This window comes from Odocoileus virginianus, chromosome 2 (assembly GCF_023699985.2).
Source record: "Odocoileus virginianus isolate 20LAN1187 ecotype Illinois chromosome 2, Ovbor_1.2, whole genome shotgun sequence".
Lineage (NCBI taxonomy): Eukaryota > Metazoa > Chordata > Mammalia > Artiodactyla > Cervidae > Odocoileus > Odocoileus virginianus.
This window is the reverse complement of record NC_069675.1, coordinates 90,852,384-90,878,890: the sequence shown is the minus strand read 5'-3', so window position 1 is coordinate 90,878,890 and position 26,507 is coordinate 90,852,384. Positions and strand designations below refer to the sequence as shown.

Here is a 26,507-nt window from a genome sequence, read left to right as displayed (position 1 = left end):
CCTACCCGCCTACGTGGGGTCCCTGCCTCTGGGCTGCCACAGCGGCCTGGAACAGCCAGCTGGCCAAGGCCTCCAGAGTGCCTTGGCCTCCGCCCCCATCCGCGGCCCCGAGATAGATAGGAGTATTTTTTTTTTTTCTTTTAGGAGAAGAAAAAAAAATAGACCTAAATGAAGAGAAACACCAACAAAGAAGGAGAGAGGCCTGCAGAGTCACGTGGGGGCAGAGACCAATTGGGCCTCCGGTGGCCCCCCCACCCAGGGCGGGGAGGAGGAGGAGGAGGACGGACGGACAGGGCCAGCCTACTGTCCGCCCGCCGCCCGCCGTGGCGTAAAGGAGTTCCCGTGTGCCCACGGTCACCACCGCCCCACCTGGGCCACTGGAGCTTCCCCTTGGACCCCCGGTGCCCACTGGCCACCCTCATCCAGCGTGCGAGCTCGCCTTCCGCTCCGTAAGTGAGGGCCTGGGCCCAGGCCTCTGATGGCCAGCCTCCCTCCTCAGTGCCTCCCGGCGGCCTGGGCCGGCCACTGCCTGCTCCACTGAGTGACTGGTGCCCGCTATTCTGGGCAGGAAAGGGGCCAGGGATCTCCTCAGACCTGCCCTCCTACCATGCTACCCCTTCTTTTCCCTGGCTGGCTGTCGGGAGGAACTAGGCCTACGGGGACAGGCCCTACGGGGGTCTGTGCGTGTCCGGCTGTCTCCGGGTGGCCGGGTGTTCACAGGACTGCGCTGGCCCAAGCCTCGTAGCCTGAATGTACATCCGTGGCCCCTGGGTCTGTCTTTGGGTCTCTGCGTCTCCCTGCCTGCGACTCTGTGCTGTCTCTGTGGATGTCTCTGAGTCTCTGTGTGGATTCAGTCGTCTGTCTCTAGTATCCATCTGTCAGTCCGGGTTCTGTGGCTGGGCCAGGTCTGAGTTTGCTTCCCTGGGTAGGTAGGTGAGGGGCTGTGATTCCCCATATGTTGAGCTAGAACCTAGGACTGTGAGGAGTGGGTGCAATGAAGCTGGAGGGTCAACCCAAGGGCTCCCAGCCAGTGACAGTGGAACCTCTGGGAGAGGGGATCTAAATGGAAGGGGAAGGAGAGAACTGGCTTGGAGCCCAGGCCCCACCCCACCTGGGTCCCCAGCCCAGACTTGTGCTTACACCGCCTGAGTCCTCCTCAACAAGGTCTAGGAGACCCCGGTGGGCTCCATCCCAGAGAAGCTGACTGGGGATTCCCCAGCCCAGCCCTCCCCCTCAATCCCCTTCCCTCTCCGCTGCTCCTGGTTGCCACTTTCTGAGGGCCCCTCCCTGACCGTCGGGTGGCAGTGGCCCCCACCCCCCAGCTCCTGCAGACTTCTCAGGGGTTTGGGGTAACGGGTGGAGGGGTCTGCACTAACTGTCTTTCCTCCCTCCTCACCAAGACTGGTCCATGGACTCCCACGGAAACCACAGAATCTCTTCTGTAGGGCTGGCCTTTTCCATTTTATATACGGAGAAATTGAGGCTCAGAGAAGCAAAGTGACCTGTCTGAGCTTGCCTCACAAGTCGGCCGCAGCGTCTGCCCTTCATCAGCCGGGTGAGCGAGACGGGAGGTGGTCTGCGTGGGGTCTTAAGGCCTCGGTGCGCAGGATCAAGGCGCCAGCTCCAGCTAAAGCCAGAGGCCTCGGGGCACAGGCCCAGACGAAGCAGACCGCAGCCTAGGGTCCGAGCCTTCAGATTTGAGCCTTTTGGGCGGCTGCGAAGCTGCAAATGCCTAATTGTGGTATCTCCCCGCTTGAAGATCGGGCCTTTTTGGCTTCATTGTTCGCAACACTCTCTTGGACCCTAGGTGCCCTGAGGGGGCAGGGGCAGGATGCAAGCAGGCGCCTTCCTCTCTCGGGTCTCAATTTTTTACATTCAAAAAATGAGAGTGACTGAATAGATGCCCTCCAGCCCAGAGCAATGGCTCAGAACTTTGGCTCGACGACCCCAGGACACTTTTGTCCCTAGAGATGCCGGGCACTCTCTTGCCCAGCAAGTAAGAGCGCAGAACTGGACTGGAAGGGGATTTCTCCTCCCCCTGGGTTCTGTTCTCCCAGCTCCCACGCCCTCGGTGGTTTTGAGTCCTTACCAGACCTCGGAAAACTCTAAGGGTGGGATTACTACGACTCCCATTTCAAGCCAAGCAAACCGAAGCTCAAGGAGAAGAGTTTGCTCCAGGTCTCCCAACTGGATGCTTTCAGCGATTCCGCAGTGCCAGGCATGTGTTTTGACAACACTACTTCCGTTCATCCGCACGGCCACCCTTAAAGTTCAGTCATCACTCCCACTTTACAGATGAGGAAACTGAAGGCTGCAGAGGGGAGATTTGCTTAAATCTCCATTGAGGAAATGTGCCTGGGTGGGGGTGGGGGTGGGGACCCAGTTTCTAGCCGTGAACCGGTGTCTTGGCCACGGTCTCCCCACGTTTGCCCTACCTGTTTCCATGCTGCAAAACGGCCAGCGCCCCCAGCGTGGCCCTCACCAAGACTAAGCAGGATTTACAAATAGGGACTAGACTCCTTTCACGGCAGGAGGGTGGCCCAAGGCTCCCAGGCGCCCAGCACCTGCTCAGATTCCCGGGCACCCGGGCTCCGGGGGCCGGGATGGGAATGGGGGTCCGAGAGGGTGAGAGGAAAGACACGAACCCGTCTCGGTGGCGTTGGAGGGCGCGGGCCGGGCCTCCGCCCCCGAATACCGCAGGAGCCCATATAGAGCGGCCGGCCCCTGGTCCCGGCGCGGCGGGTTCGCGCAGCGCGCACTGGCAGTGCAGGGGCCCGGGTCCCAGGTGCGCCTCGGAGCGGCCCTGGAGGCGGCGGGGGCGGGGAGGCGGGGTGGGGAAGCGCCGGGGCCCCGCGCCGCCAGCCCCGAGCCCCCGCCTCCCCGCCCCCGGCCCGAGCGGCCGTCATCGCGGGCGGGCGGCGCTGCGCCCGGGTGCGGCTCATCGCCGGCGGCGGCGGCGGCGCGGCCAGGAGGTGCGGGGCTCGCGGTGGCCGGACGCGGGGCGCTGCTGCTCGCAGGAGCCGCCAGGTGGGCGCCGGGCGGGCCGCGGCCGCCGTCGCGCCCCTTTGCGCTGCCTGGATCCTTCCAGACTCTGCGCGCTTCCCTCCTGGGGACTTCGACTCTCCGCCCGAGGTCGCTCCCCCGCCTCGGGCTCGGCCTCTCTCTCGGGGCCCGCGGGGTCTCCGTCCGAGATCTCTGCGCCTCGCGCCCGGCTTGCAGCTCCACGCCCGGCGCCCGCTGCCCCCGCTGCGCCCTCCTCGCCTGTCTCCGTCCGACGTTCCCGTCTCGGTGGCACGGCCTCGGTCTCGTTGAAGGTGGCTGCCGCCCACGGGCTTTGTCTCTCCTGGCCTGGGGGCCCGGCAGCTCCGCGATTTCGGGCTCTCTGCCCGGTGCCGTCGTTGTCCGCCTCTGTCAGCTCGAGCGCCTGTCCGGGTCCGACTCTGCCGGGCCGCGCCTCTGAGCTCGGGGCCGGGGTCCGACCGCTTTCCGTGGTCTCCCCGTCCCCGAACCCCTGGCCGGGCTCCTCCGTCTCTCCAGGTTTTCTCTCAGTGTCTCTGTCTCTCTGGCTGGGTATCTCCCAGGTTTCCTCTTGTCTCTCTGGTGTCTTGGTCTGTCTCTCGTCTACCACCGTATTTCTGGCTTTGCAGCTGTCTCTCCGAGGTTTTCTCTTTGGGCCTCTGATCTCTGTCTTTTCTGCCCTCTGTCTCTCGCTCTCTCGTCTCTGTCTCCACTGCACTCTCTGTCTCTACCTCTATCTCGCTGTCTCTTCACCTTTCTTGTCTCCCTCAGGTTTTCTGACTCCGCATCAATGCCTCTCTGTCACTCTCGGATTTTCGTTGTCTCCGTCGCCCCCCGGGGTACTCTCTCAGTTAAGTAGCCTCGGTCGGTGTCTCTCGCTCTCTTTTCTGCCCATCTCTGGGTCTCCCAGACTCTGCCTCTGTCTCCCTCGTCCCCATCCGATCCCCAGAACGCTTGGGCCCCATTCCACCCGGGGTTCAATGGCATCATCCCGGCAGGCGAGCTCATCTCGTTTTCTCAGAATCGGGGTTTTGTTCTTAAATGAACGAATCCGGATCAAAGCGCATTTAATCTGAGAGTCCCAGATCGGCCGCGGTGGGGGGCCTCTCAGGAGGAGCCCCTGGGAGGTTGGGAAGCGGGAGCGGCGGGAGTGCGGGGACAGGGCCAGCAAGGGCCCCGCACGCACGGGAGCTGCTCCGGACACATGTGCTGCTGTCGCTGTTCAGGACGCTCTCTTGGGGGGCCTGCAACAGTCGTCCTTGACCACAGGAGCTGCAGTGGGGCCCCGGGGCCGGGCCCGTAAGCAGGGGGCCGAGGGGCGCGCGGCCGCGGGGGCGTAGGACCCACCGCGCCCAGGGCCCCCAGCACTACCAGCGGCCGTCCCGCCCTGCCATGAACCTCTCCTCCCTCCACAGGCGGACGCCGTGGGCATGGACTATTCGTACGACGAGGACCTGGACGAGCTGTGCCCCGTGTGTGGGGACAAGGTGTCCGGCTACCACTACGGGCTGCTCACATGCGAGAGCTGCAAGGTGAGCGGGCAGCTGGTCGGCAGGGGACAGGCGCGAACGGCGGCGGGTGAGCCACGAACGGGGACGCGGCGGAAGGCCCGGCTGGGAGGTGCAGGGAAGGGGAGACAGAGCCTGTCCCCCTCCTGCGCTGACTCCCCTCTCCCTCAGGGCTTCTTCAAGCGCACGGTGCAGAACAACAAGCACTACACGTGCACCGAGAGCCAGAGCTGCAAGATCGACAAGACGCAGCGCAAGCGCTGTCCCTTCTGCCGCTTCCAGAAGTGCCTGACGGTGGGGATGCGCCTGGAAGGTGCGCGTGCAGTGCCTCCTACCCCTGACCTCTGACGGAGAGGGGGCAGGGGGTGGAGATGGGAGAAGGAGTGAGGGGAGGCTACCATAGGTCTTCTTGAAGTTTCTGAGGCCAGGCGGTTAGTCCCTCACGTGAAATTAGGGCCGATCCCTATGGGGGAGGGGTGAGAACCGATGCTGGTTTGGCTGAAGGGATGGGGATAGGACCAGCCTGGGGGGGGGGGGGGGGGGCGGGGCGGGATTGGGAAGTATGCAAAAGTGAACCCCAGAGAGAGCACCCTCTCCCCAGCCCCACAGAGTTCCTCCCTCTGTGAGCTCTCTAACACCCCCACTGACATCCAACACCAAGCCAGAGCCAAGGTGTTCAGTACCGTTCAGTACCTCTACTGGAGTTCAAATCCCAGTGCCATCACTTATAGGCTGGGTGATGCCGGCAAGTCCCTAACCCTCTCTGAGCTGCAGACTCCCCATCTGAAGTGAAAGTGAAGGTTGCTCAGTCCTGTCGGACTCTTTGTGACCCCATGGACTATGCAGTCCATGGAATTCTCCAGGCCAGGATACTGGAGTGGGTAGCCTTTCCCTTCTCCAGGGGATCTTCCCAACCCAGAGATCCAACCCAGGTCTCCCGCATTGCAGGGGGATTCTTTACCACAAGGGATGGAACTTTTCAGTAGTACCTTCCGCCTTGAGTTAGTAAGAGAATTGTATGAAAAGCTCCTAGCATGGGGCCTGAAATGTAGAAAATGCTCAAGAGGTTAGTGTTATTGTTATCCTTACTGGTGTTATTATCCATCCAGCATCACTGTGCAGCCCTCACTCACCCAGACCACTCATCTCTTCGTCTGCCCATCCAAACAGAAGGTTCACTCAGTTCACTCACTCAGCAGGTCCCTAGCCAGGCCCTAGAGAGCTGGGGAGTGGGGACCAAGTGCCCCCAGAGAACCCAGGCCCAGCCTTGTCTCCCCACCCCCACCCCTAACTTCTCCGTCCAGAGGGGAAGAAAAACGCTTCAGCGGGAAAGACTCATGCTCTTTGAGGGTGGACAGTCATAGGCTTCCACCCCACTGGCCCCAGCCGGGCTGTGCGCCGAGCAGGCAGCTGTTGGTTAAAGTTTTTAAACAATGTAGAAGGCCCCTGGTGGCTCTGAAAGCTGCCGGGGCCATGAGTCCTGCCACCTAGAGGAAGGGCTCCTGATGGAAGGGGGATATCCTGTCCTGCCCCCAGGGCCCAGGGCCCCAGCTCCTGGGCCAGAGGGAGTGGAGCGGGGCTGCCCACTCCCATGGCAGGAAGACTGGCTGGGTGGGCCCCGGGATGCCCTCCTTGCTGAGCACCGGCCTCTCCCTCCTCTCCTCTCCCTTCTCCTGGAGCTCAGGGTGGGGTCCTGTCTAAGCAGGGGCAGGGGCCACACTTCGGCTGCAGAGATACACCTGTTGGGTCCGGCTGGTGACACATTCTTGGCCAGGCGGAGGGACATCTGGTCAGCAAGGGAGGTCCCTTCCCCCAGCCCAGAGCCCCAGCCAGCCCTAAACTCAGCTTCAAATTTGAAGGCAGCAGGGGAAGCCTGAGTCATTTCGCAACAAGGGTTCAACAGAGTTAGGCAGACAGTCAAGAAGCAGCTGAACCCTGGGAACCCACCTGGATGTGAGGCTGACCAGAGCCCACTTCCCGTCACCACCTCCCTGCCAGGCCCTGTGCTGGGCACCTGAGCCCATTGCTGGGCCCCCGGAAGTTCTCACCCAGGGTATGATAGCACTCTGGGGTGAGAGGCCAGATATCTGGGTAAGAAAAGAGGTTGCTGCCCGTGAACCCAGAACACTTTGGTGTTTAGTAAAGCAGGAGAGATGGAAAGGCTTTGAGACAGAAGGAATATCACAGTCAGGATGGGGGACATGCCAAGCAGAGATGTAGAGAGGTAGTAAGGTGGAGAGGAAAGAAGACAGGGGCTCGTGAGGGATAGACAACCTGGCAAGGGAACCAGGGCCGTGAATGCCAGGTTAGGGGATTGACTCTTATGAATGCCAGATTCAGGGCACCAGAGGAGCCATGAGAGGTGCAGAGCTGGGGAGAGGCCCAATCAGATCTATCTGGGAAAGAGTTGTGAGTGGAGTAGGGTGGGTGGCCTGGAGGGGATGAGCCTGCCCTCCCTCTGCCTCTGCCCACAGCCGTGCGTGCTGACCGCATGCGAGGTGGCCGGAACAAGTTTGGGCCCATGTACAAGCGGGACCGGGCTCTGAAGCAGCAGAAGAAGGCACAGATTCGAGCCAATGGCTTCAAGCTGGAGACAGGCCCCCCAATGGGGGTGCCCCCGCCACCACCTCCCCCACCGGACTACATGCTGCCCCATGGCCTGCATGCATCTGAGCCCAAGGGCCTGGCCTCCGGTCCACCAGCTGGGCCGCTGGGCGACTTTGGGGCCCCAGCGTTACCTATGGCTGTGCCCAGCGCCAATGGGCCACTGGCTGGCTACCTCTACCCTGCCTTCCCTGGCCGCGCCATCAAGTCTGAGTACCCAGAGCCCTATGCCAGCCCCCCACAGCCCGGGCCGCCCTACGGCTACCCAGAGCCCTTCTCGGGGGGGCCTGGCGTGCCCGAACTTATCCTACAGCTGCTGCAGCTGGAGCCAGATGAGGACCAGGTACGGGCACGCATCGTGGGCTGCCTGCAGGAACCGACCAAAGGCCGCCCTGACCAGCCTGCGCCCTTCAGCCTCCTGTGCAGAATGGCTGACCAGACCTTCATCTCCATCGTGGACTGGGCACGCAGGTGCATGGTCTTCAAGGAGCTGGAGGTGAGTCCCTCCTCCCACCTGGCTGGCCGCTGGACCTGGGGTGTCCTCTCAGCTGCCTGAGTCTCAGTCTTGGCCACCCCTTGGGTGGGACTAGCCTACCCACTGGCTTCAGGCTGTGTCAGGGGACAGGGAGGCCACCCTGGGGAAGCGAGGAGTATTTCTGGTCCATCTCAGCCTGCCCTGCCCCTCTCCCACCTCCCCACTCACCCCTCCCTCTTTCTCCTTCTCTGTTTCCTGAGTCTCTATCTCACGCGGCCTCTGCTTCTTTATCTCTGCCTCTGCCTCTTTCTGTTGTCTCTCTCCCTGGTGTGCTATCTCTGTTTCCCTGTCTCTCTCAGTCTCTGTCAATCTCTCAACCCCTTCAATCTCTGTCTCTTTCTCTCCCAGTCTGCATCTCTCTGAACACTTCTCTTTCTATAGGTTCTCCCAGAGGACTAGCTGAGTCCCTGGGAAGCTGCGTCTGGCTGCCCCAGCCCAGCATCAGGAAGAGAGTCCAGGCCCTCCTGTCCTCTCATTTGGAAAGGCCACCACTCCCCACTAGCCTCAGATGTCATAGAAGGGGTGTTAGTATCTCAGAGTTTGGGGTGCTTCTCCTTCCTACCTAAGGCGAAACCTCTCACTATCCCTGCATCTCTCGTGCATGGTGGTTGGTGGCACAGTCATGACCGACTCTTGTGACCCGTAGACTGTAGCCCGCCAGGCTCCTCCGTCCCTGGGATTCTCCAGGCAAGAATACTGGAGTGGGTTGCCATTTCCTTCTCCAGAGGATCTTCCCAACTTAGGGGTTGAACCCAGGTCTCCTGCACTGCAGTCAGGCTCTTTACCGACTGAGCTACGAGGAAAGCCCTGTGGTGGCTGGTCCTAGGTGTAAATGTGTGTGTGCGCGCATGCACAGGGAGAGCTAGGTGCCAGGATAAGTAGGGGATGGCAGTGCCCGCCTCTCATCTTCCAGATACTTTGGCTGCAAGGTCTTCCATTCCCCTGGATTGAGATACCTGTGGCTAAAATAAGCAGGAAAGCAGCAGGAGAAACTAAGGCCAGACACACAAAAACTTCCCACTCATCCTGCCCAGTGGTTTGAAGCACTCAAAGGCTGGGAGCTGCCCCTCTAGTGCCCGGGCTCCCTCTGGTCAGGGTGTCCTGCCAACCTCAGCGGCCCCCCAAGCCTGGCCAAAGCCCATCCTCCCAGGCTCAGACCAAGACATGATAGGCCTTCAGTCCAGGCCTGCTGACGTTCGCTTCTTGCAGGTCTGCCCCCCGGCTGCTCTGGTACTAGCTGTAAACAGCAGGGCCTGTGGCCTCCCTGCTGGAGCCGCTGCAGCCTTGAGCAGCATTGTCAGGCTGACGCCACGCAGGCCTGGGCTTCCTCCAGGGGCATGTGGCCGGATGGGCCGGGGGCACTGCCTGCTGGGGCTGGGCTGGACTCGGGGTGGGGGAGGGGTGAGATGAAGGCTGGGCACTATGAACCCACCGGGCACTGTAGGGCCGGGGGCCTGGGTTGCCCTGGGAGTCAAGAGTTGGCAGTGGTGTTTTCTGCTTCGGCTGTGGAGGGCCTCTGTCATTGCTGAGGTCTGGGGATGTGCCACGTGTCTGTTGTGGGGTGGGACTTCTCACCCATGCCCCCTCTCTAGGCTGACCTCATGGACAGAACAAGAGGCAGGGCCTCAAATAGTCCCCTCTGCCTTCTACTCTTGCCTGGAGGCCCTGAATGGGGGATGAGGGTCCTGAGACCCTTGGATTGGTTGCCAGCTTTCCCTCCAAGCCTCCCATGAGCCCCCAGTGCAGAGGGGAGGAGGAACAGAGCCTTCCTGGCCTTCCAGAACCCTGGATCCAGGGGCAGGGCACTTCCTCTGGCCGCCTTCCTGGTCTCTCGGGGGGTTTTCACGCAGGATGGGAAGGGCTTTTGTCCCAGCTTTGCTGAGTGTTTTTTCCTGCTTCTGGCTTCTCTGTGGTCCAAACCTTCCTGCTTCCCCTTCTCAGAGTCTCTGAATCAAGCCCAGGTTACCAACCTCTGTAAAGGAGACTTGCAGATAAGTAAGTACTAGCCCAGCCCTTAGAGGGCCTCTCATCAGCCATATGGAACTTCTTTCCCACTGGGCCAGTGAGTCCTGGGCTGATGTGTTTGCAGTGCCAGAGGTAGGGAAGCAGAAAAGTGGGAGGGGAGCCGAGTGACTCTGTTCTCCCCTTTGACCCTTCATTTCTCACCTCTGGGCAGGACACATCTTAGCAGCCAGCAGAGAGGGTGCTTCTAGAGCGGGGCCGCCCTTGGCCTGTGCATGGGGACAATGAAATGAATGGGACCCAGGGGGCTGCAGGCCAGAGGAGGAGACAGACATGCACATAGATAACGCCAACACAGGGCACAGAGTGCCCAGGTCTCTGAGAGCAGTAGAAAGGGGCCAAGGGAGCCCAGTAGGAGAGCAAATGGCTCCATCTTAGAAAGTTAGAAGAGGTTTCTTGATCTGCTCCTCTCCAGAAAGCAGCCTGAAAAGATTAAGGGTGTTCCAGGAAATAGGAACAGCATCAGGTCCAGAAGTGCAGAAAGGCATCATGTGTCAGGGAACCCCAGGCAGTACTGTGAGGCAGGGCTGGAGAGGTAGGGAGGGCGGGAAGCAGAGCTTGGACCAGGACTAGGTCCTTCGGCAGTCGGTGATGGACAGCCAGCCAGGGAAGTCCGGCTCTCACCGCAGAGCCGGAGCTCTCCCTATAGAGACCCACTCAGTCCCCTGTGATGCTGATGATGTCTTACTGCCCAGGGCAAGGCATGAGGTCATTGCTGAGCTGATATTGGGGGTTTCAGATGCTCTTTGGGGGTTCCCCTCCTCCATCCTGTTTCCCAGCCTCAATGTCCCTCTGTGTCTGCATGATGTCCCATCTCATGCAATTGCGGTGTGCTAAATATGATGTGGCAAGAGATTGGAAACACAGACTGGAAGAAAGAAGGCCTGTGTGCAGCTTCCAGATTGCCACTCATCTGCTGTGTGCCTTCGTGACTTTACTCCTCTGGGCCTCAGTTTTCCATATCTGTAAAAAGGGGGCAGTGGAAATAATCACCACCTCCTAGGGTTGTTGGAAGGGCTTAGTGAGCGGAGGGCAGGTTAAAGAATTTAGCACAGGGTGCAGTGGACAGGAAGCGTTCAGTGAGTCGGGGCTCAGCTCCCTCCCTCACCCTCTGCTGCCCTCTCACTGAATCTAACCTTGCAGCTGGCAGACAGGCCAGGACAGGAAGAAGGAGAAAAGATATATCACCTCCGTGCTCCTCTGAGCATGCTAGGGCTCTGAAAGAAGACAGGGCCCACCTTGCCCTGTGCTTCCAAAGCAGCTTTGTACCTGCAAGGTAGCAGAAACCCACCGGTAGGTACTGCTCAGTGGGGGCAGGGTGTAGGCCCAGGCGGGCAGCCTCTCTGGACAGTCCCCCTGAAAGACAGCTGGGAGGATGCAAGATAGCAATCAGGGAGGTCGAGGCGAGGGCCAGGAACGCCTAAGGACCCATCTTGACATCAGTTCACCCTTGACGCCCAGCTCCGAGGCCCTCAATCGGCAACAGATTTAACTGCTTAGATATATGGTTTCATTTAAGTGACAGTAACTCTGTCAGTCCTGGGCTGACAAATGACAGCCCGCCAACCACTCGGCCCGGAGAGCTCCAGGGCCAGCCCATGGCTTGGCAGCCACTGGAGAATTACGGAGCCCGCTGGCCTTCGCCCGCCAGACTGATCAGGCCCCAGGGGGCTCCGGAGGGGGCCCCGCTGGGAGGGAGGTCATCTCAGCACCCATAAATACCCGGTCTCCGAGGCAGGCTGCGAAGTGTCAAGGCTCCAGGAAGATTTGTGGCGGACTGGCTGGAGGGGTGGGCGGCTGGTGGGCCCAGCAGACAGGCCTGGCTGATGAGGGACCCCAGGGCTGAGACTGCAAATGCCCTGATTGCCAGGGTGGCAGGGCAAAGGTAGAGGACCTTTTGCTTAGGGAGAAGCCTGCGGAAGGTGGAGACCAGCCCTCTCTGGTTAAGTGAGCCTCTTCGCCACCTGCTTTCCTATGGAGAGGGACTGGCCCTGTGGTTTTCCTTTTAATGAAAAGGGGTGTGTGTGTGTGTGTGTGTGTGTGCGCGTGAGCGCACGCGTTCCTCTGTGTGGGGAATGTTTGGAGTTTGGTATCCTTGTGTATCCATCTAGACAAAGTGAGAGTGAAGCATCTGGAAGGCGCAACTGCTTAGCTGGTGGGTAGGGGAACCCAGACGAGGGGGGCAGTGTCTCTGGAATAAATCACCTGGGAACCCTTCACTACTGACACCACTGGGCTCATATGTTTTCTGCAACCAAAAGAGGGAGGATTTATCTTCCCATCTCTCAGGGTAGGAAATCAGGGCCGGGTGTGTGGCTAAGTGGGAACCGGAAGGCACAGGGCGCCGAAGCCCAGCCTCCATAGTGCACCTCTCTGCCTGTGCCCCTTCCACCCCCGTGGCAGGGCTGCCCCCACTCCCGGGGTCTGAGGTCTGGGTACAGAGTCTGCTCCCGGGGCTCGGCCTGCCGGGTCACTGTGACCCCTTCTGCTTTCTGCCCAAAGCTCAGCCAGCTTATCTCCTAATTCTCGCCCTTATCTCATGTGCTTCCATCACCCCACCCCCTGTTCCCTTAATTCAGGCACAAGGGTGTCTGCTCACGAGGGCCTCAGTGGGTGGGGGGGGTGGGAGGTGGGCAGAGCCCATCCCTGCACACCCTCTGTCTCCATCTGGGTTGGCCAAAATGGGCCAGTGTGACTCCCCGAGCAGGAGATGACGGGGAACGGGGCCTGGTCGAGGTGCTTGCAGAGCCTTGCCTCCCTCCTTGGAAGTGATGGGCAGGCTCTCGGGGGACTGGCCGCTTCCTGAGGTGAGATAAGGCGAGGTGCCCCCTGCCTGCTCCGTCTCTCCTGGCACCTCCTATGCAGGGCAACTTCTGCCTGAGCCTGGGTTCCTCCAGCCCGGGTGTTTTTGTTCAGACAGTTATGAGGCTCTAGGACAGACTTTCTGCCGGGAGAGGACGGGAGTGCTGGGTTCTTGACATGGAAGTGCGGGGAGGTAGGAGGATGGGAACACAGAGCAGGGTAGAGACAGACCCTTGCTCTTGTTCTCAGCCGTGCGGGCTGGGGAAGGGCTGGGCAGGTGAGTCCTGGAGGAACCTGACTCTGTGTCCAGCAGCTTGCTTTGCTATTTGTCCACTTTTTCTCCTCCTGTCTGTCTGAGGACTGGCCCCAGGGCCAGCCCCAGGAGAAGAGCAGAGCAGAGGGGAAGAGGGGCTTCTACCCCTTCCCCCACCAAGAAGAGAGCTGTTGGTCAGGTCTGGGCCAGTTGCCCCACAGGCCAGGGGCTGCCTGGACTCCTCTGGCCGCCAGGTTGAGGGTAGTTCCTCTGTGCTGTCTGTGTATGTCTTGAGGAACACATATTTGTTTATCAAGCAAAACTGACCCCCCTCCTCTGGGGGCCCAGAGATGAGCTGGATACCAATCCTGCCCTCGCAGACCCCACAGGTTATCAGGGAAGATATGAAGAAGAGACATGAATAGTACCATCAGATGTTGTAGTTGCCACATCCGGAGGAGGGGGAGGCTTTCTGGGGGTGGTAGTGAACATGCCCTGAGCTCTGGGGTGGCAAGGGTGGGGCTTCCTCCATACCTAGTGGTTAAAAGCACAAATGAACCAGATAGAGCTGTGTGACCTTGGGTAAATTAGTTGACCTCTCTGAGCTCAGTGTCCTTTCTCCTTGGTGTCCAACTCTTTGTGACCCCATGGACTGCAGCCCTCCAGGCTTCTCTATACGTGAAATTCTCCAGGCAAGAATACTGGAGAGGGTAGCCATTCCCTTCCCCCAGGGGATCTTCCCGACCCAGGGGTTAAACCCGGCTCTCCCGTATTACAGGCAGATTTCTTTACCATCTGAGCCACCAGGGAAGCCCCCCTTTTCCGTAGTACCTACCACAAACACTTGTGGAGCTGTAACACCATGACTAGATGTAGTTTGCATTCACTGCAGGGCATGGCCCGGGAAGGTGTCGGGGGAGTGCCCGTTGGGTAGACGGTGGCTGGTCCTTGAGCCACAGATGCTGAGAAGGACTGGAGTCTGCACTGTGTCCTCCCAGGATGACATACTGCACCCAGCACTGTTCTGAACTATTCTGACAATTTTTGTCACCCCTGTGAGCTGTGGATCGCGTACGCCGGCCATGGCCCTGGCCTGGCTCTGTTTCTCTCTGATTCCTGGAGAGTCCCTTGCCTTCTCTGAGTGGCAGATTCTTCATCTGGAAATAGTTTAGGCCGGGGGTTCCCTGAGGGCCCTTCTGGCTCTGGCATCCCATGGTCCCGAGTCCCACTTGTCACTGTCACGAGGGTCCACTCCTGCCAGGCTAGAGTGTGGTGATCACCATGCTGGAAGACTGTCCCTGCCCTCACACTGAGTGCCCCTGAGTATAGCCTGGGGATTCAGAATCAGCGCTGTGTGCCCTCCTGTCCCTCCCTCCGATGTAGACCATTGCCAGCCACCTGCTCATCCCCTGGGCTGGGCGGCAGGCCAAGTGGGCCCTGCCTGAGCTCGAAGGTTCTGCCCAAGACCCAGGGCAAGCCCTGTTTTCCCTACATGGCTCCTTTTGGAGTGGTTGAGGCTGCTAGAGATGTGACCACAGGCCAAATGGGCACAAGGGAAAATTAACACTCATTTTCCCTTGCATTTGAAGGAATCCTTCACAAAGTGTTCTGGTGGACATTATTCGCTAACATTTACTGAGGGCTTAATATGTGCCGGACCACCTTCTAATACTTTGCCCACTTTCCAGATGAGAAAACTGGGCCTCCAGATGAGGCCCACAAAGGTGACAGAATTTGCTCAAGGTCGTACAGCTTGTAAGAGGCAGAGTCATGGCCTGCAGCCAGGCCCAGCCAAGTCCAGCGTGCCTCCGCTGGACCCTCTTATTATTTTGCCAGACCTGTGCCTTACTTGGATGAGGAAGACAGATGGGCAGACTGGACACAGAGGCTGGGCAACTTGCGCGGGTCACGTACGCGGCTGAGCGTCTGAGCTCAGAGCTGGCGAGGGAGGGGTGAGAGTGAGGTCCCCAGCAGGACTGGACCCTGGACCCCCGTGTGCCTCTTCCTTGCAGGTGGCTGACCAGATGACACTGCTGCAGAACTGCTGGAGCGAGCTGCTGGTTTTTGACCACATCTACCGTCAGATTCAGCATGGCAAGGAGGGCAGCATCCTGCTGGTCACAGGGCAGGAGGTGACCAGACCCTACTGTGCCCCTCCCGCCCACCCCCCACCAACTATGCGCTTCCAGAATTCTGGGCCCAGAAGAGATCCCAGACCTCTCTAGGGCCGGCCCTAGACATTGCTGAATATCAGCCCTTTCCCCAGCTTCATGGGATGCCCACCAGCCCGACCTCCCTCTGACCAGCCCTAGCTTTGACCTGGAAAGGAGCCAGCGCCTGGGAGCCCTGCTCTGGGGGGAAGCAGCTCAGAGCTGTGGGGAGGGTCTGGAAGGCTCTGGGAGGAGGTGATGGTGGCACTGAGTAGTGAAAGAAAATAAGGGTTGGTCGGGTAGTGATAGGGGTGGGGGGACAGTCCCCGCCTCCACACATGCAGAGGGGATGGCGTGAGCCGAGCTCAGAGAGGCAGGTTAGGACTGCTGAGCCACCAGGGCCTCTGGGAGGTGGGTCTAGAGGGGAGGTGCCCTGTGGGGCTGAGATGAGGTAAGAGATAAAGCTGGAGGGCGGGCTGGGGGCTTGCAGGTTCTAAATCCAGAACGGATGGAGGGATGGATGGATGGATGGATGGACGGATGGATGGGCAAAGGGGCCTGGGCCCCAAAGAGCTCAGAGTCAGAATTTGAGCACTCTTAGAGTGGGGGAAATAGGGACCCCAGGATGGGAGACATGGTGGGGTTGGGTTGGCTCCTGAAATCAAACAGGGGGCATCAGAAGAGTTTTAAGTGGGGAAGTTCACAGCCAAGTTGTATTTGAGGAAAGGGCAGGATGGGTGGTGAAGAGGAAACGAAGGTAGCCACCCACTGCTCAGAACACTTGGGACCTGGGAGGGCATGATTCGAAGAGGGGCTGAGACAGGGTGGAGGGAAAATGGAGGGAAGGAGAAGGAAGGAAAGGGAGGCTGATGCTCAGGGTCTAGCCTATGGAGGGAGCATCACTCCTGGTGTGTGTGTGTGGATACAGGAGGAGTGGGTTTCACAGGTGTTTGGAGTGGGTGTAGGGTGGGGATTGGACACTAAAGCCCTGCCCCCAGCCCCTACCTCCAACCCAGGCCCTTAGTCTTCATCCTCTGTCCTCACCTGAGCAGAAAGCTGGTTGTAAGGGGGTAAATTGGAGGCCACCTGTGAGTGCGCATGAAGGGAGTGTGAGGCATAAGTGCTCACAGGTGGGCGGACGTCTCTGAGGCCATGGGAGTGTGCGTGCGTGTGCCTGCACCTGTATCTTATTGTGCAGATATCTCCACACACATAAGTGGGTGGATGTTGAGATCTGCCCATCACCATGTCAGTGGGAACATATACATGGACGTGTGGATGTGTGTGTGTTACCCTGTGATGTGACCATACAAGGAGGGTGTGTGTTTTCACGTCCTGAAGTGGGTGGACGACCTTGCGAGTGTGTCCCTGCATGCGTGTGAACGTGAGCTGAGGTGTGGCCGCGTCCCCCGTCCAGGTGTCCACGTGTGGGCCCCCGGGGGCACTCATGGGGCTGCATCCACGTGTTTCCAGGCAGAGCCGCCCTGCCCCCACCCCCACACCCAGCACAAGGTGGCACTCACTGCAGATGCCACGCTCCACACAGAAGCTGCCTGTGCCACGGGATCTGGCGGCCGCTCTGTGTGCGTGAAGGACCCTTCAGCTCCCCCTCTGCGCTCACCTGCTTGGGGTCAGCTCTGCTGTGTGAGGCCCCTCGGCTCCGTACAGGGGGCAGAGCCGGGAGCCTGGGAGGGATGGGGGGGTTTGAGAAGAAGCCTCCCCACCCAGCTCCGCCCCAAGGCGGGGCACCCCTGACCCCCAGCCTCCGCGCCGTGCCTCCCCTGCATGCCCCCCCTCGCGTCGCTGACCCTGCCCTGTGCCCGCCCAGGTGGAGCTGGCCACGGTGGCCGCCCAGGCGGGCTCCCTGCTGCATAGCCTGGTGCTTCGGGCGCAGGAGCTGGTGCTGCAGCTGCATGCCCTGCAGTTGGATCGCCAGGAGTTCGTCTGCCTCAAGTTCCTCATTCTCTTCAGCCTCGGTGAGTGGGCTGAGCGAGGCCTGGCCTGGAGGGTCAGGTGGATGACAGGCAGTGGGGTGGGGGCGGGGCTGGCAAGGAGACCCCAAGGTGGGGCGGTTCTCTGATGGGCGTCCTCAGAGAGGCCAGGACCCCTGCCTTCGTGAATAAATCTGTGAGGGGACCTGGTCCAGGGCCTGCTTCATCTCTGGGCCTGCGTTTCTCTGTGTGGGAGGACAGAGGGCCAGGATGAGGTCTAAGACTTGCCCTTTATGGGATAAGGACCTCTCCTGAGAATTTGGCAAATTCTTGGCTGAAAGCCTTAGGGAAGCGCCCAGGCCCCCAGAAAATGCCCATGTGATTTCAGGAGCTTCTGACACCTGGTTCCCATCCTGAGGTTCCCTGCTTTTCCTAACTCCCTGCTCCAGGGGTGTCTTTGAGGCCCAGACCTCTTTGCCCATTCATTCATTCTTTCATTCACTCACTCAAAAAACAAACAAAAAACCCCAAATCCTTGTCTTCAAGGGAAGACGAGACAATAAGCATAATATGATTAGTAAACTATACAAATTAGTGAAATGATTAGTAAAATGTGTCACCTGGAAGACTGTGGTAAGTGCCAAGGAGGAAAAAAAAGCCGGGCAGGAGCAGAGGGCAGCCCAGCCCACCAGTTCTCCCAGCTCCACAGGTGTCTGGTGTCTGCCTCCTCGTGCCCTCCTGATCCTGGCCCAGCCCGTGCCACTCCCGTCTCCACCTCCTTCTGGGCTCTCATCAGGTCGGCCTCCCTCTGTCCTTCCTCACCCAGCAAGCCATGTCCAGTGCCCTGCCTGTGCCCAGCGATGCTGTGCCCCGGCTCTCAGGCAGCTCCCAGTCTGGCAGAGGCCTTCGCCCAGCACCATCAGGGCTGAGACAGAGAGATGGGGAACCCAGGATGGGGAGCAAGGGATCTGCCTGGAAGGCTTCCTAGAAGAGGGACATCTGAGCAGGGTCTTGGAGGATGAGTAGGAGTTTGCTAGGGGGAATACATCTTTTAGCAGAGGTATAGACCGGATGGAAGGTTGGAACGGAGGGAAGTGAATGCCTTGTCACCTGGAGAGAGGGCAGGATGGAGACGTTGTCTTTGTGGGAAATGACAACATAGTCACAGTCTGGCAAGTGTGTGCCTGCCCAAGAGTTGGGGCAGCTGGGGAAGCAGAGGGTAAGATAAAGGCTGGGAGTGGGGTGATTAGTGGAGTATTGACTGGGGGAAGCCCTGTGCTTAGGCTGTGGTCATGGGACTGGGTGCCTTGGCTGGATCTCCTGACCCTGGCACAACAGGTTGGTAGCTGGCGGGGGCTTGTCTGCAAGGCTACAGGGCTTGGTAGGAGACAACCATGGTGGAGGGTGGGGGCGAGATCTTCCCTCTAACAGAATGCAAGTCAGGGAATGAAGTGAATGAATGAACAAGTCTCTCTCCATCTTTATCTCACACTCTGCCTTGTCTTTGGGGGGAGTGACCTGGGTCATGACAGTGAGCCTCCAGGTGGGGTCCAGAATGTTGGGGCTGTGAGGGGGAAGACCTGTGAGCCAGGCTTTTCTGAGCTCCTGGGTGCACAGTGAGAGGAAGCCAGGGGAGCTATAGAGGCTGCTGACTGACAGGTTCCAGGTTAGGAGAGGATTCTGAGCAGTCCAGGGTGAGCAGAGCTGGGCCAAAGAGGAGAAACCAACGACAGCTGGGATTTTGGGGAAATCAGCCTGGAGAAGGGCCCTCTGCACTGGGCCTTGCTGTCCGAGCGGGAGTATTCTGGGAGAAACAAAGCAAGCAGCAGCAAGGGCGCTCCAGACCAAAGGAACAGCTGGTGCAGAGGGATGGGGAGAATCCTGGCAGCTCGGGTGTGGCTGTGGGGCAGGGAGAGGGTAAAGAGGCTGGAGAGGTGGGCAGGGGCCGAGCTGTGCAAGGCTTTGAAGGCCAGGCCAGTACCTTGAACCTTCCCTTGGGATGGAACTGCAGCAGGGAGAATCATGGTCGAGTTTGCATTTTGGAAAGGTCCTTCTGACTGCGGCATGGGAAAAGGATGCCCGTGGCAGCCCAGAGCCCTGCCAGAGGTGGGACGTGGGGCTGGGAGAAGCGGATACATCTGGGCAGGATGAGGGGCAAGATTTGCCCTGAGTCTGGAAGGTGGGAGGGGGCTACTCCCAAGATCCCACCCAGACTGCCAGACCGGGGTCCCCAAGGGGACTGGGGCCCAAGAGATGGGTGGCCACTTGCCCATCGCCCTTCAGCTGGCCTGCTGAGCATCGCCCCAGGCAGCACCTCCCTGGGCTGCTCAGCTTGAACCCGTGTGATGACTGTCCCCCCACCCCGGCCACCCCACCCTCCGCCCAGTCGCCCCTTCTCGCCTGCCTCCACAGAAGGGTGCCATTTGGCGTCTAAATAGCCGGCTCAGGCAGGCGCGAAGGCAGGTAAGGAGGTTTAATTAAAATTAGTGCCTCTCTTCTGGCAATCACGGTGTTTATGAAGATGGGCCCGGCTGGCATTGTTCTGCAGAGGACTTAATCGAAGCTTAATGGATTGACCTAACATTCGATTTCCTGACTTGCATTGAGGCGGCGGCAGCAGCATTCCCTTAAGCGTTTGCAATTTACCCACTGCTCGCGCCAACAAAAGGCGGCCTGAATAGCAGCCCCACTCGAGGGGCCATTGTGCGCGGGGGCGCCTGCCTGAGTCACCGCTATTGGGACAACATTCTTTATGCCTCGCTGGAATGAAAGGATTATTCAAATATTCAATTAAACCGTGAAAAGGGGGCTTTTCTGAGAACCTGGGGGCCCCCGGCTCCTCGGAGCTAGCAGGCTGCTCTCGGAGGTGGGGGTGCTATCTCCCAGCTCCCCCACCCACCCACCCGCCCCCGGGACTGCTGAGCAGGCCCATCTCCAACCTTCAGCGGCTCAGGGCCCACAGCTGGGCAGCAGATGAGGTCCAGTTCTTAGGTGCCTTGAGATGCAGAGTTGAATTTGCCCCCATTGTGCAGATGATGGGAAACTGAAGCTCAGATTGGGGAAGAGACTTGTCCCCAGCCACCCAGCTGGTGAGCTGGGATTTGAGCCCCCGACACAGGAGGGGACACCTTCAGTATTCTGTGACTCCTGCTCCTGTGTCTAAGGGAGGAAGGGTGTGTTGTCCCAAGGGATGTAGGCTCTGTCACATGGTCATCCCAGAGAATCTTCACAGCAGTCCCTTTAGAGGGGGGCTAGGAGAAGAGGCATGACTTGATCATGCTCCCCTCCAAGGGGGAGTCCAGAAGTCTCCCTGGGGAAGCTAAGGACCCCAGGTTGGGTGGTCCTTGGACCGGACTCCTGGGTTGGATGGAACATGAGGTCATCATGTCATCTAATCCCCCAGGAACCCATGTCCAGGCCCGACCCCGCCCCTGCTTACCCATAGTGCTTTGGAGCCAGAGAGATCTGGGTTCGAGTCCCGGCTCTGGTATCCACTGTCTGCTCCAGGCACGCTCCACTGTCCTTAACGCCTGCGTGAAGGACACCCTTTCCTGCCTGCCTTCCTGTCTGCAGGGATTAACTGATGGACGTGGGCAGGGAAGGTGCGGCTGGTTCTGGGAAAACGACTTTCCTGTCTTGCACTGTGGTGGCTGGGGCTCAATTAGAGACCGTGCATCCCTCCCCCAGCCCTGCAGCCCACCTTGGGGGGCAGTGGGGGTCTCCAGCCCGCTGAGAGCTGCCAGGAGGGGTGTGTCCCTGAAAGCTGTCCTTGTCTGCACCTCCCCGCCCTGTGCTTCGCCCTGCTGTCCCTGTCACACCGCTGCTGGGAACAGTAAATCCTGGTAAAGCCGAGGCTCTGGTCCTCCCCAGCCCCCCCACTCCTGCCTCTACTGCGGCATCTTGGCCAGTCCTTCCCGCACCCTCCCCTGTTTCCTCTGGGCCCCTTTCCTTCTTTGTGGCCTTGAGCTGGTCACTACCCTTCTCTGGACCCCCAGCCTTCTATTGTAAATTGTCAGAAGACAAACTGGAGAATTGCCCAACCCAGGGGATGGTAGGGATTGAAGGTAGATGGGACTGGAAAGAGATTGGGAAATGGATGGGACCAGTAGGCACCTCTTGCCCCCAGGGAGGCTAGTTAGGTAGGGAGACTTCCCACGACATTTGACTGCATCTGGAGAGGACCAGGCTAGGAAACAGAGCTGTTATGTACAGTTGGACAGGTTGTTTAACTGAACAAGGGCACCTAGACAGGGGAAAAGTAGAGGCTGAAATCCAGCCTGCATGCCATGCCCCTCACCAAGCTGTCTTTCTGTGGGTAAGGGGAACCTTCTGTATAACTGGCACAAAGATGCCTTATGGGCTCATGGAAATTCTGGGGAGGCCAGGAAGAACATGACCCTGGCTCACTCAGTGTATAAGGGGAGGAAGATATCATGGGGGAAAGACTGGAGCGGGGGAGTGCCCAGATCCTGCCATACGCCCGAGGTCCAGCTTGGATTTCCCTAAATCCGACTTTGGACAACACAGGCCTCGATGGGCATGCTGGGGGCGGCTGGGGATCAGGGTTGCCAGGAGCATCCAGCCCTCCTGGCGCAGCGGGTGTTAAGAGGGATTAGAAGGGCCAAGGGCTGCGCATGCTGGGCTTCAGACTCCCCCGCAGCGGCAGGGCTGCGAGCAGTGGGAGCCAAGGGGAAGTGGATGGACGACTGTTTTCTGAACCACCGGCCGCCGCATCCCAGGCCAGATGGGGCCAGGAGTCAGGGATGCGGGCAGGGTCTGTGGGTTCCCGCTGACTGGTAGACCCTAGGCAGAGCACCAGCTGAAGATGCTGCCCAGGAGCTGAGGAGGGCTCCTGTGACAGGAAACTAGCTCTATGGGCACCTCGGGGGCCAGGCACCTGTGCAGCTCCCCCCCCCCCCGCCCCTTCCCCCACACCTGAGCTTTCCCCGCTGCAAGGTGGGAGTGGCCCCTTTCATAGAGGAGGAAGGCCTTCAGGTCAGGAGACGACAGGGCATGGGTCACCGATTCTAAGTGGTGGGGCTGGGATTTCAACCACCATACATTTCACACTGAAGACACTTACTTTTTGTCTCCTCACTGGACCTCTGGGCAGAGGATGCATTGACCACACTCCTTTGTCCCTGGTCCACACAGAGCTACCCAGCCACCCACCTCTCCCTCCCATCAGCAACTGTCCCTTTATATGTTGTCCCTGTTCTCACACAATGTCCGTGTTTTGTGTGTGAGCATTTTTTATTGTTTTGGTTTTTGTTGTTTTTTTTGGCTGCACTGGACAGCATGTGGACTCTTAGTTCCCCAACCAGGGATGGAACTCATGCCTCTGTGTTGGGAGCTCAGAGTCTTAACCACTGGGCCACCAGGGAAGTCCTTTGCAAGCATTTTTAATTTATGTAGATGACTTTGGGGCTTCCCCGTGGCTCAGCAGTAAGGAATCCACCTGCCAATGCAGGAGACATGGGTTTGACCCCTGGGTCAGGAAGATCCCTTGGAGAAGGATATGGCAACCCAGTCCAGTATTCCTGCCTGGGAAGTCCCGTGGACCGAGGACCCTGGTGGGCTACAGTCCGTGGGGTCACAAAAGAATCAGACACGACTTGGTGACTAAACAACAACAGCAAAGATGGTGTTCCCTTACAGATCTCACTCTGATTCTCCCTTTTTTGTTTTTATTCTGTTTCCCCCCCACCACCCCTCTCAGCCCCTTTAAAGGGTTTGTCCCTTTGCTCAGTGCTGTGTCTGCTGCATTGCTTCTGTCTACTGCACAGGACTCCTGGGGGTGTAGCCCCCACCCGGCCATCCAGGCCACCTCCCCATCACCGTAAATACTGTTCAGTGAACATCCAAGGCCCCCTCCCCATGGCCCCTTGAGAGAATTTCCTTGGGGTGCTGGGGCCTCTTGATTGGTCAGAAGGTGGATCAAAAGAATGCCTGCCACTCTCTGGAATGAGTAGTGGACGGGACCCCTCCAATCACAGAGCAACTCTCGGGACGGTGCTGATGGGCGACAGTGATGATGGTGGTCGGGTGGTGATGCAGATGGTCACTACCCTGGAGACGATGGCAAGAGGATGGTTTTGACCGTGGGGGATGGTGTTGGTCATGGACATGGGGAGAGCAGGAGTAACAATGACACTAACCCAGGGAACCTGAGGACAGTGCCAGACACTTGTTCCTCTGAGCACTTTCTGGATATCGGCTTCCTGAACTCTCACAACCATCTTGTGAAGTAGATGCTATCGTCACTCTGCTTTGCCAGTGAAGAAATCGAGAGGTTCAAAAACAGGTCTGAGGCTGTGCCAGGGGAGACTGGCGACGGTCTCGGTGATGGTGGGCGCAATGACAATGGCGGCAGCGGTGGGGACAGGTGCTTGTAGCTCGGTGGCCGGCGGTGGCCCAGTGTGTGATAACCACAGGGGTGTCAGCGGCAGTGACTGCTGCTGGTGGCGGCATTCAGCCAAGGTGTCGATGGTGATGGCGACCCTGGGGGTGGCAGGAACGACTGCAGTTTGGCAGGTGACTGCGGCAGGGACCGTGTGGGTGAAAACCAGGGATGCTGGTGCTGGTGACTGATGCTGGTGCCCATGTCTGCCAACCGCGGGCATGGCGCCATGGCGGCGATGGGGAGACCGTGGTTTGCGGTTGATGGTGGCAGTGCCCACGTCTCTGGTGATCGCAGGGACGCTGGTGTGGGTGAAGCCAGCGACGGGGTCGGTGATGTGACGGGACTGGTGACCAGCTCCTCCCTCTGCAGATGTGAAGTTCCTGAACAACCACAGCCTGGTGAAGGACGCTCAGGAGAAGGCCAACGCCGCCCTGCTCGACTACACTCTGTGCCACTACCCGCATTGCGGGGACAAGTTCCAGCAGCTGCTGCTGTGCCTGGTGGAGGTGCGGGCGCTGAGCATGCAGGCCAAGGAGTACCTGTACCACAAACACCTGGGCAACGAGATGCCTCGGAACAACCTGCTCATCGAGATGCTGCAGGCCAAGCAGACTTGAACTCAGGCCGGTGCGGGGGAAAGGGGGACCGGGCCGGGGCCAGGGGAGGGGTCGCAGCACCCCCGCGGCCTCCAGGTGGTTTATTTTTATTACACTGACCCAGGACCCCACCACGAAGGCCGCTGGCCCTCCGCTTTCTGAAGCCCTGTGCTTGGGAAGGTGGGTGAGGGTGAGCAGGGCCTGGCTGAGGGCAGGTGGTCCCCGCTCACCGCTGGCACTTGCCTGCCACTCAGAGTGCCCCAAGGAGGTGGCTGCTAGCCACTCCTTCCTTCCCCCTGCTCCCAGCTGTCTGTCCTGGAGTCTGGATCCCAGGCCCAGGGAAGAGGTTTGGATTCCCTGGTGGGCCTCAATGTCCCTTGAGTCAGAAGTCATCCCTTCGTCCTCTCTTGGGAGCAGAGGCAGAGAGGGGTCGAGTGGACATCAGTGGGCGAGAGAGGAGAGGGTCTCCAGACCCCCTCCTGGAGATCGGGAGGGAAGCCCTCCGTTTTGTAAACTAAGGATAACAGAGTTTGCAAACTTAGGCAAGGGACTGTTGGGCCCTGGAGGACACTGGGAGACTGGTTAGGACAAAAAGACCTCCTCCCTCAACCCTCTGCCCCATCTGACGTCTGCAGGGGAGAACTTTGACACGTTATCTGAAAAGCATTTTGCTACAATAATCTTTCTAACCCTCTCCCGCCAGAGGAGAAGTTTGGTTTGGCACAATCGGCATTCTAGCCCTGCTCACAGTTGGCCCTCCTGGCTGGTATTTATCTGCAAGGCTGTAGTCAAGAAGTTTTTTTGTTTTGTTATTTGATTTTAATTTAGATGCTCCTTGAAAGGTATGTATGTGGAGGGGCAGGGGACAGATCTGAGGACTGAGACTGGGATGAGGGGACTAGCACCAAGGACAGCCCGTGGTTTCTCTCCAGACACCCTCATATTGAGTATCCTGGGGGTGGTGCTGGGTCATTATTCCTGAGCCCCCACTCCAATCCAGAGAAGAGCCTGTCCCCCCACTCCACTAGGTGAATAGCAACATGGCCTGCGGGGAGCTCAGAGTCTCTGTGGGTGGAAATCAGGGTGATCTTGGGGGGAGAGTGTACGGGGCTTCAGATCAGGGACATTGCTGATGAACCGTTTTTCACTGGCCCCATCCCATTGGGTTCCTTGCTGCACACCTTTGAAGCTGGACCTCAACCCCTCTCCTACGTCCTGAAAGACCCTCTCCCAGGCCTCAGACAGAGGAGAGGCCTCAGTGTCCTCTGTCTCCAGGCCGGGCGTCCACGGTCTGTCCTGCTTTCATGATGCTGTTGCAGCTTGTGCTGAGCTTGCCCAGTTGCAGATCGCTGGGCATCGCTGCCCCCGCCTTCCAGCACCCTGTCTCAGTGCCCGCCCCTCTCTCCTGAAACATATGCCCCTGGCCAGGCTGGAGACCCCCCAGCCCCCAAATGAGAAGTGCCCTTAAGAACCCCCCACCCCTCGCAGCCCTGGAATAAATTTTGCAATTAGTTTCCAGCTACTTCTGCCTATTTACATTCTGGGGCCAAAGCAGAGCCTCCCAAATAGGCCTGGGTTATCTAGGGCAAGGGCGTGCTGCAAATGGGATGAAGGCGATACCCAAGGAACCTTTGGTTCAAAACTTGGGGGAGGCAAGATGGGGTCTGGGGAGGGGGATACCAGGCACTACTGGGGCCCCCCCTCATCCCTGGGTCCCTGATAACCCTGGAAGAGGCTTGGGCTTTCCGGGGCCTCAGCCTCGGTTCCACCCTGGTGTGCATCTCAGCTGCCATCCTGGGCAGAAGGGAACAGTCATTTAGTGAGCATCTACTGTGTGCCATCCGTCATTTCACTGTTCCTCCAGGAGCCCCGTGAGGCAGGGGTTATAATCCAGAAGAGGGCAAGGGACTTTAGTTGGCCACCTGCTGGGGTCCACCTGCCTTCAGGGCACTGACCCTTTCTTCTCTGTCTGCCGGCAGCCACCCACAGGCCCTGGGCCTGGCCCCTCTCAGATTCCCCAACTTCCCCTCCAACCCCAGCCGCCTGGTGGCAGCAGTGAGCAGGGCCCACTCAGGACTGCTCCCTCCAGTCTGCTCCAAGTGCCCTTCCAGGACTTCACCTGCCTTGTCCATTGGTCTGGTCCCATCCGCTCTTCGCAGTCACTGTGGTAGGTGGCAGCCCCAGATTACAGACGAGGAAACTAAGATGAGTTGTCCTATCCAAGGTCACACACTGAGAAAGGCCAACCCCAGATGCAAGCTTTCATCCTTGACCCACCTTGACCAACCTAATTTACTCCCAGAGTCACTCCTGCTCCACCCATGCCTCTGGACAGATTAGGAAAAGGTACTTCTTTTAGGGCGAGGCAGCCTCAGGCAGGCAGACACCTTGGCAGTAGCACCTTCAGATGCCCTGAAGTAGATACCCTGGTTCCTGCCCCTGGGGAATGTTCAGTCTTGTAGGGGAGACTGTCTTACTCAGATTGTGATCTGATGTTATCATGTAACTGCAAGATAAGAAAGTGATTGATTCTGCTCCTGGGCGGACAGGAAGTCTTCACAGCAGAGATGTCCTCCAAACTGGGTTTTGAAGGATGTCCAGGGGTTCGCCAGCTCGACAAGAGGTGGAGGCAGTCCTGGCAGAGGGAAGTGTGAACATAAGGATGGAGGGGTGTCAACCAGCAGT

General features: G+C 59.0%; 1 protein-coding gene across 2 annotated transcripts; it reads left to right on the top strand.

Annotated features, from left to right (window-relative positions):
- Positions 1-324: 324 nt before the first annotated feature.
- NR5A1 (nuclear receptor subfamily 5 group A member 1) lies at positions 325-26,507 on the top strand. Of its 2 annotated transcripts, XM_070452668.1 has the most exons (8): positions 325-449; positions 1,401-1,555; positions 4,434-4,550; positions 4,698-4,839; positions 7,001-7,626; positions 14,755-14,874; positions 16,721-16,868; positions 23,596-26,507. In XM_070452668.1, the coding sequence occupies exons 3-8, from the start codon at positions 4,449-4,451 to the stop codon at positions 23,841-23,843; spliced, it is 1,386 nt and encodes a 461-aa protein (XP_070308769.1). In that variant the 5' UTR covers positions 325-449; positions 1,401-1,555; positions 4,434-4,448; the 3' UTR covers positions 23,844-26,507. The 2 variants fall into 2 exon arrangements, with proteins under 2 accessions (XP_070308769.1, XP_070308767.1); XM_070452666.1 differs by lacking the exon at positions 1,401-1,555.

Excerpts from the sequence above, each read along its gene's own strand:
- NR5A1 (XM_070452666.1), top strand. The coding sequence starts at position 4,449 with ATGGACTATTCGTACGACGAGGACCTGGACGAGCTGTGCCCCGTGTGT. Across the intron at positions 7,627-14,754 it reads TGGTCTTCAAGGAGCTGGAG|GTGGCTGACCAGATGACACT; the intron begins GTGAGTCCCTCC and ends TCTTCCTTGCAG. Across the intron at positions 16,869-23,595 it reads CCTCATTCTCTTCAGCCTCG|ATGTGAAGTTCCTGAACAAC; the intron begins GTGAGTGGGCTG and ends CTCCCTCTGCAG.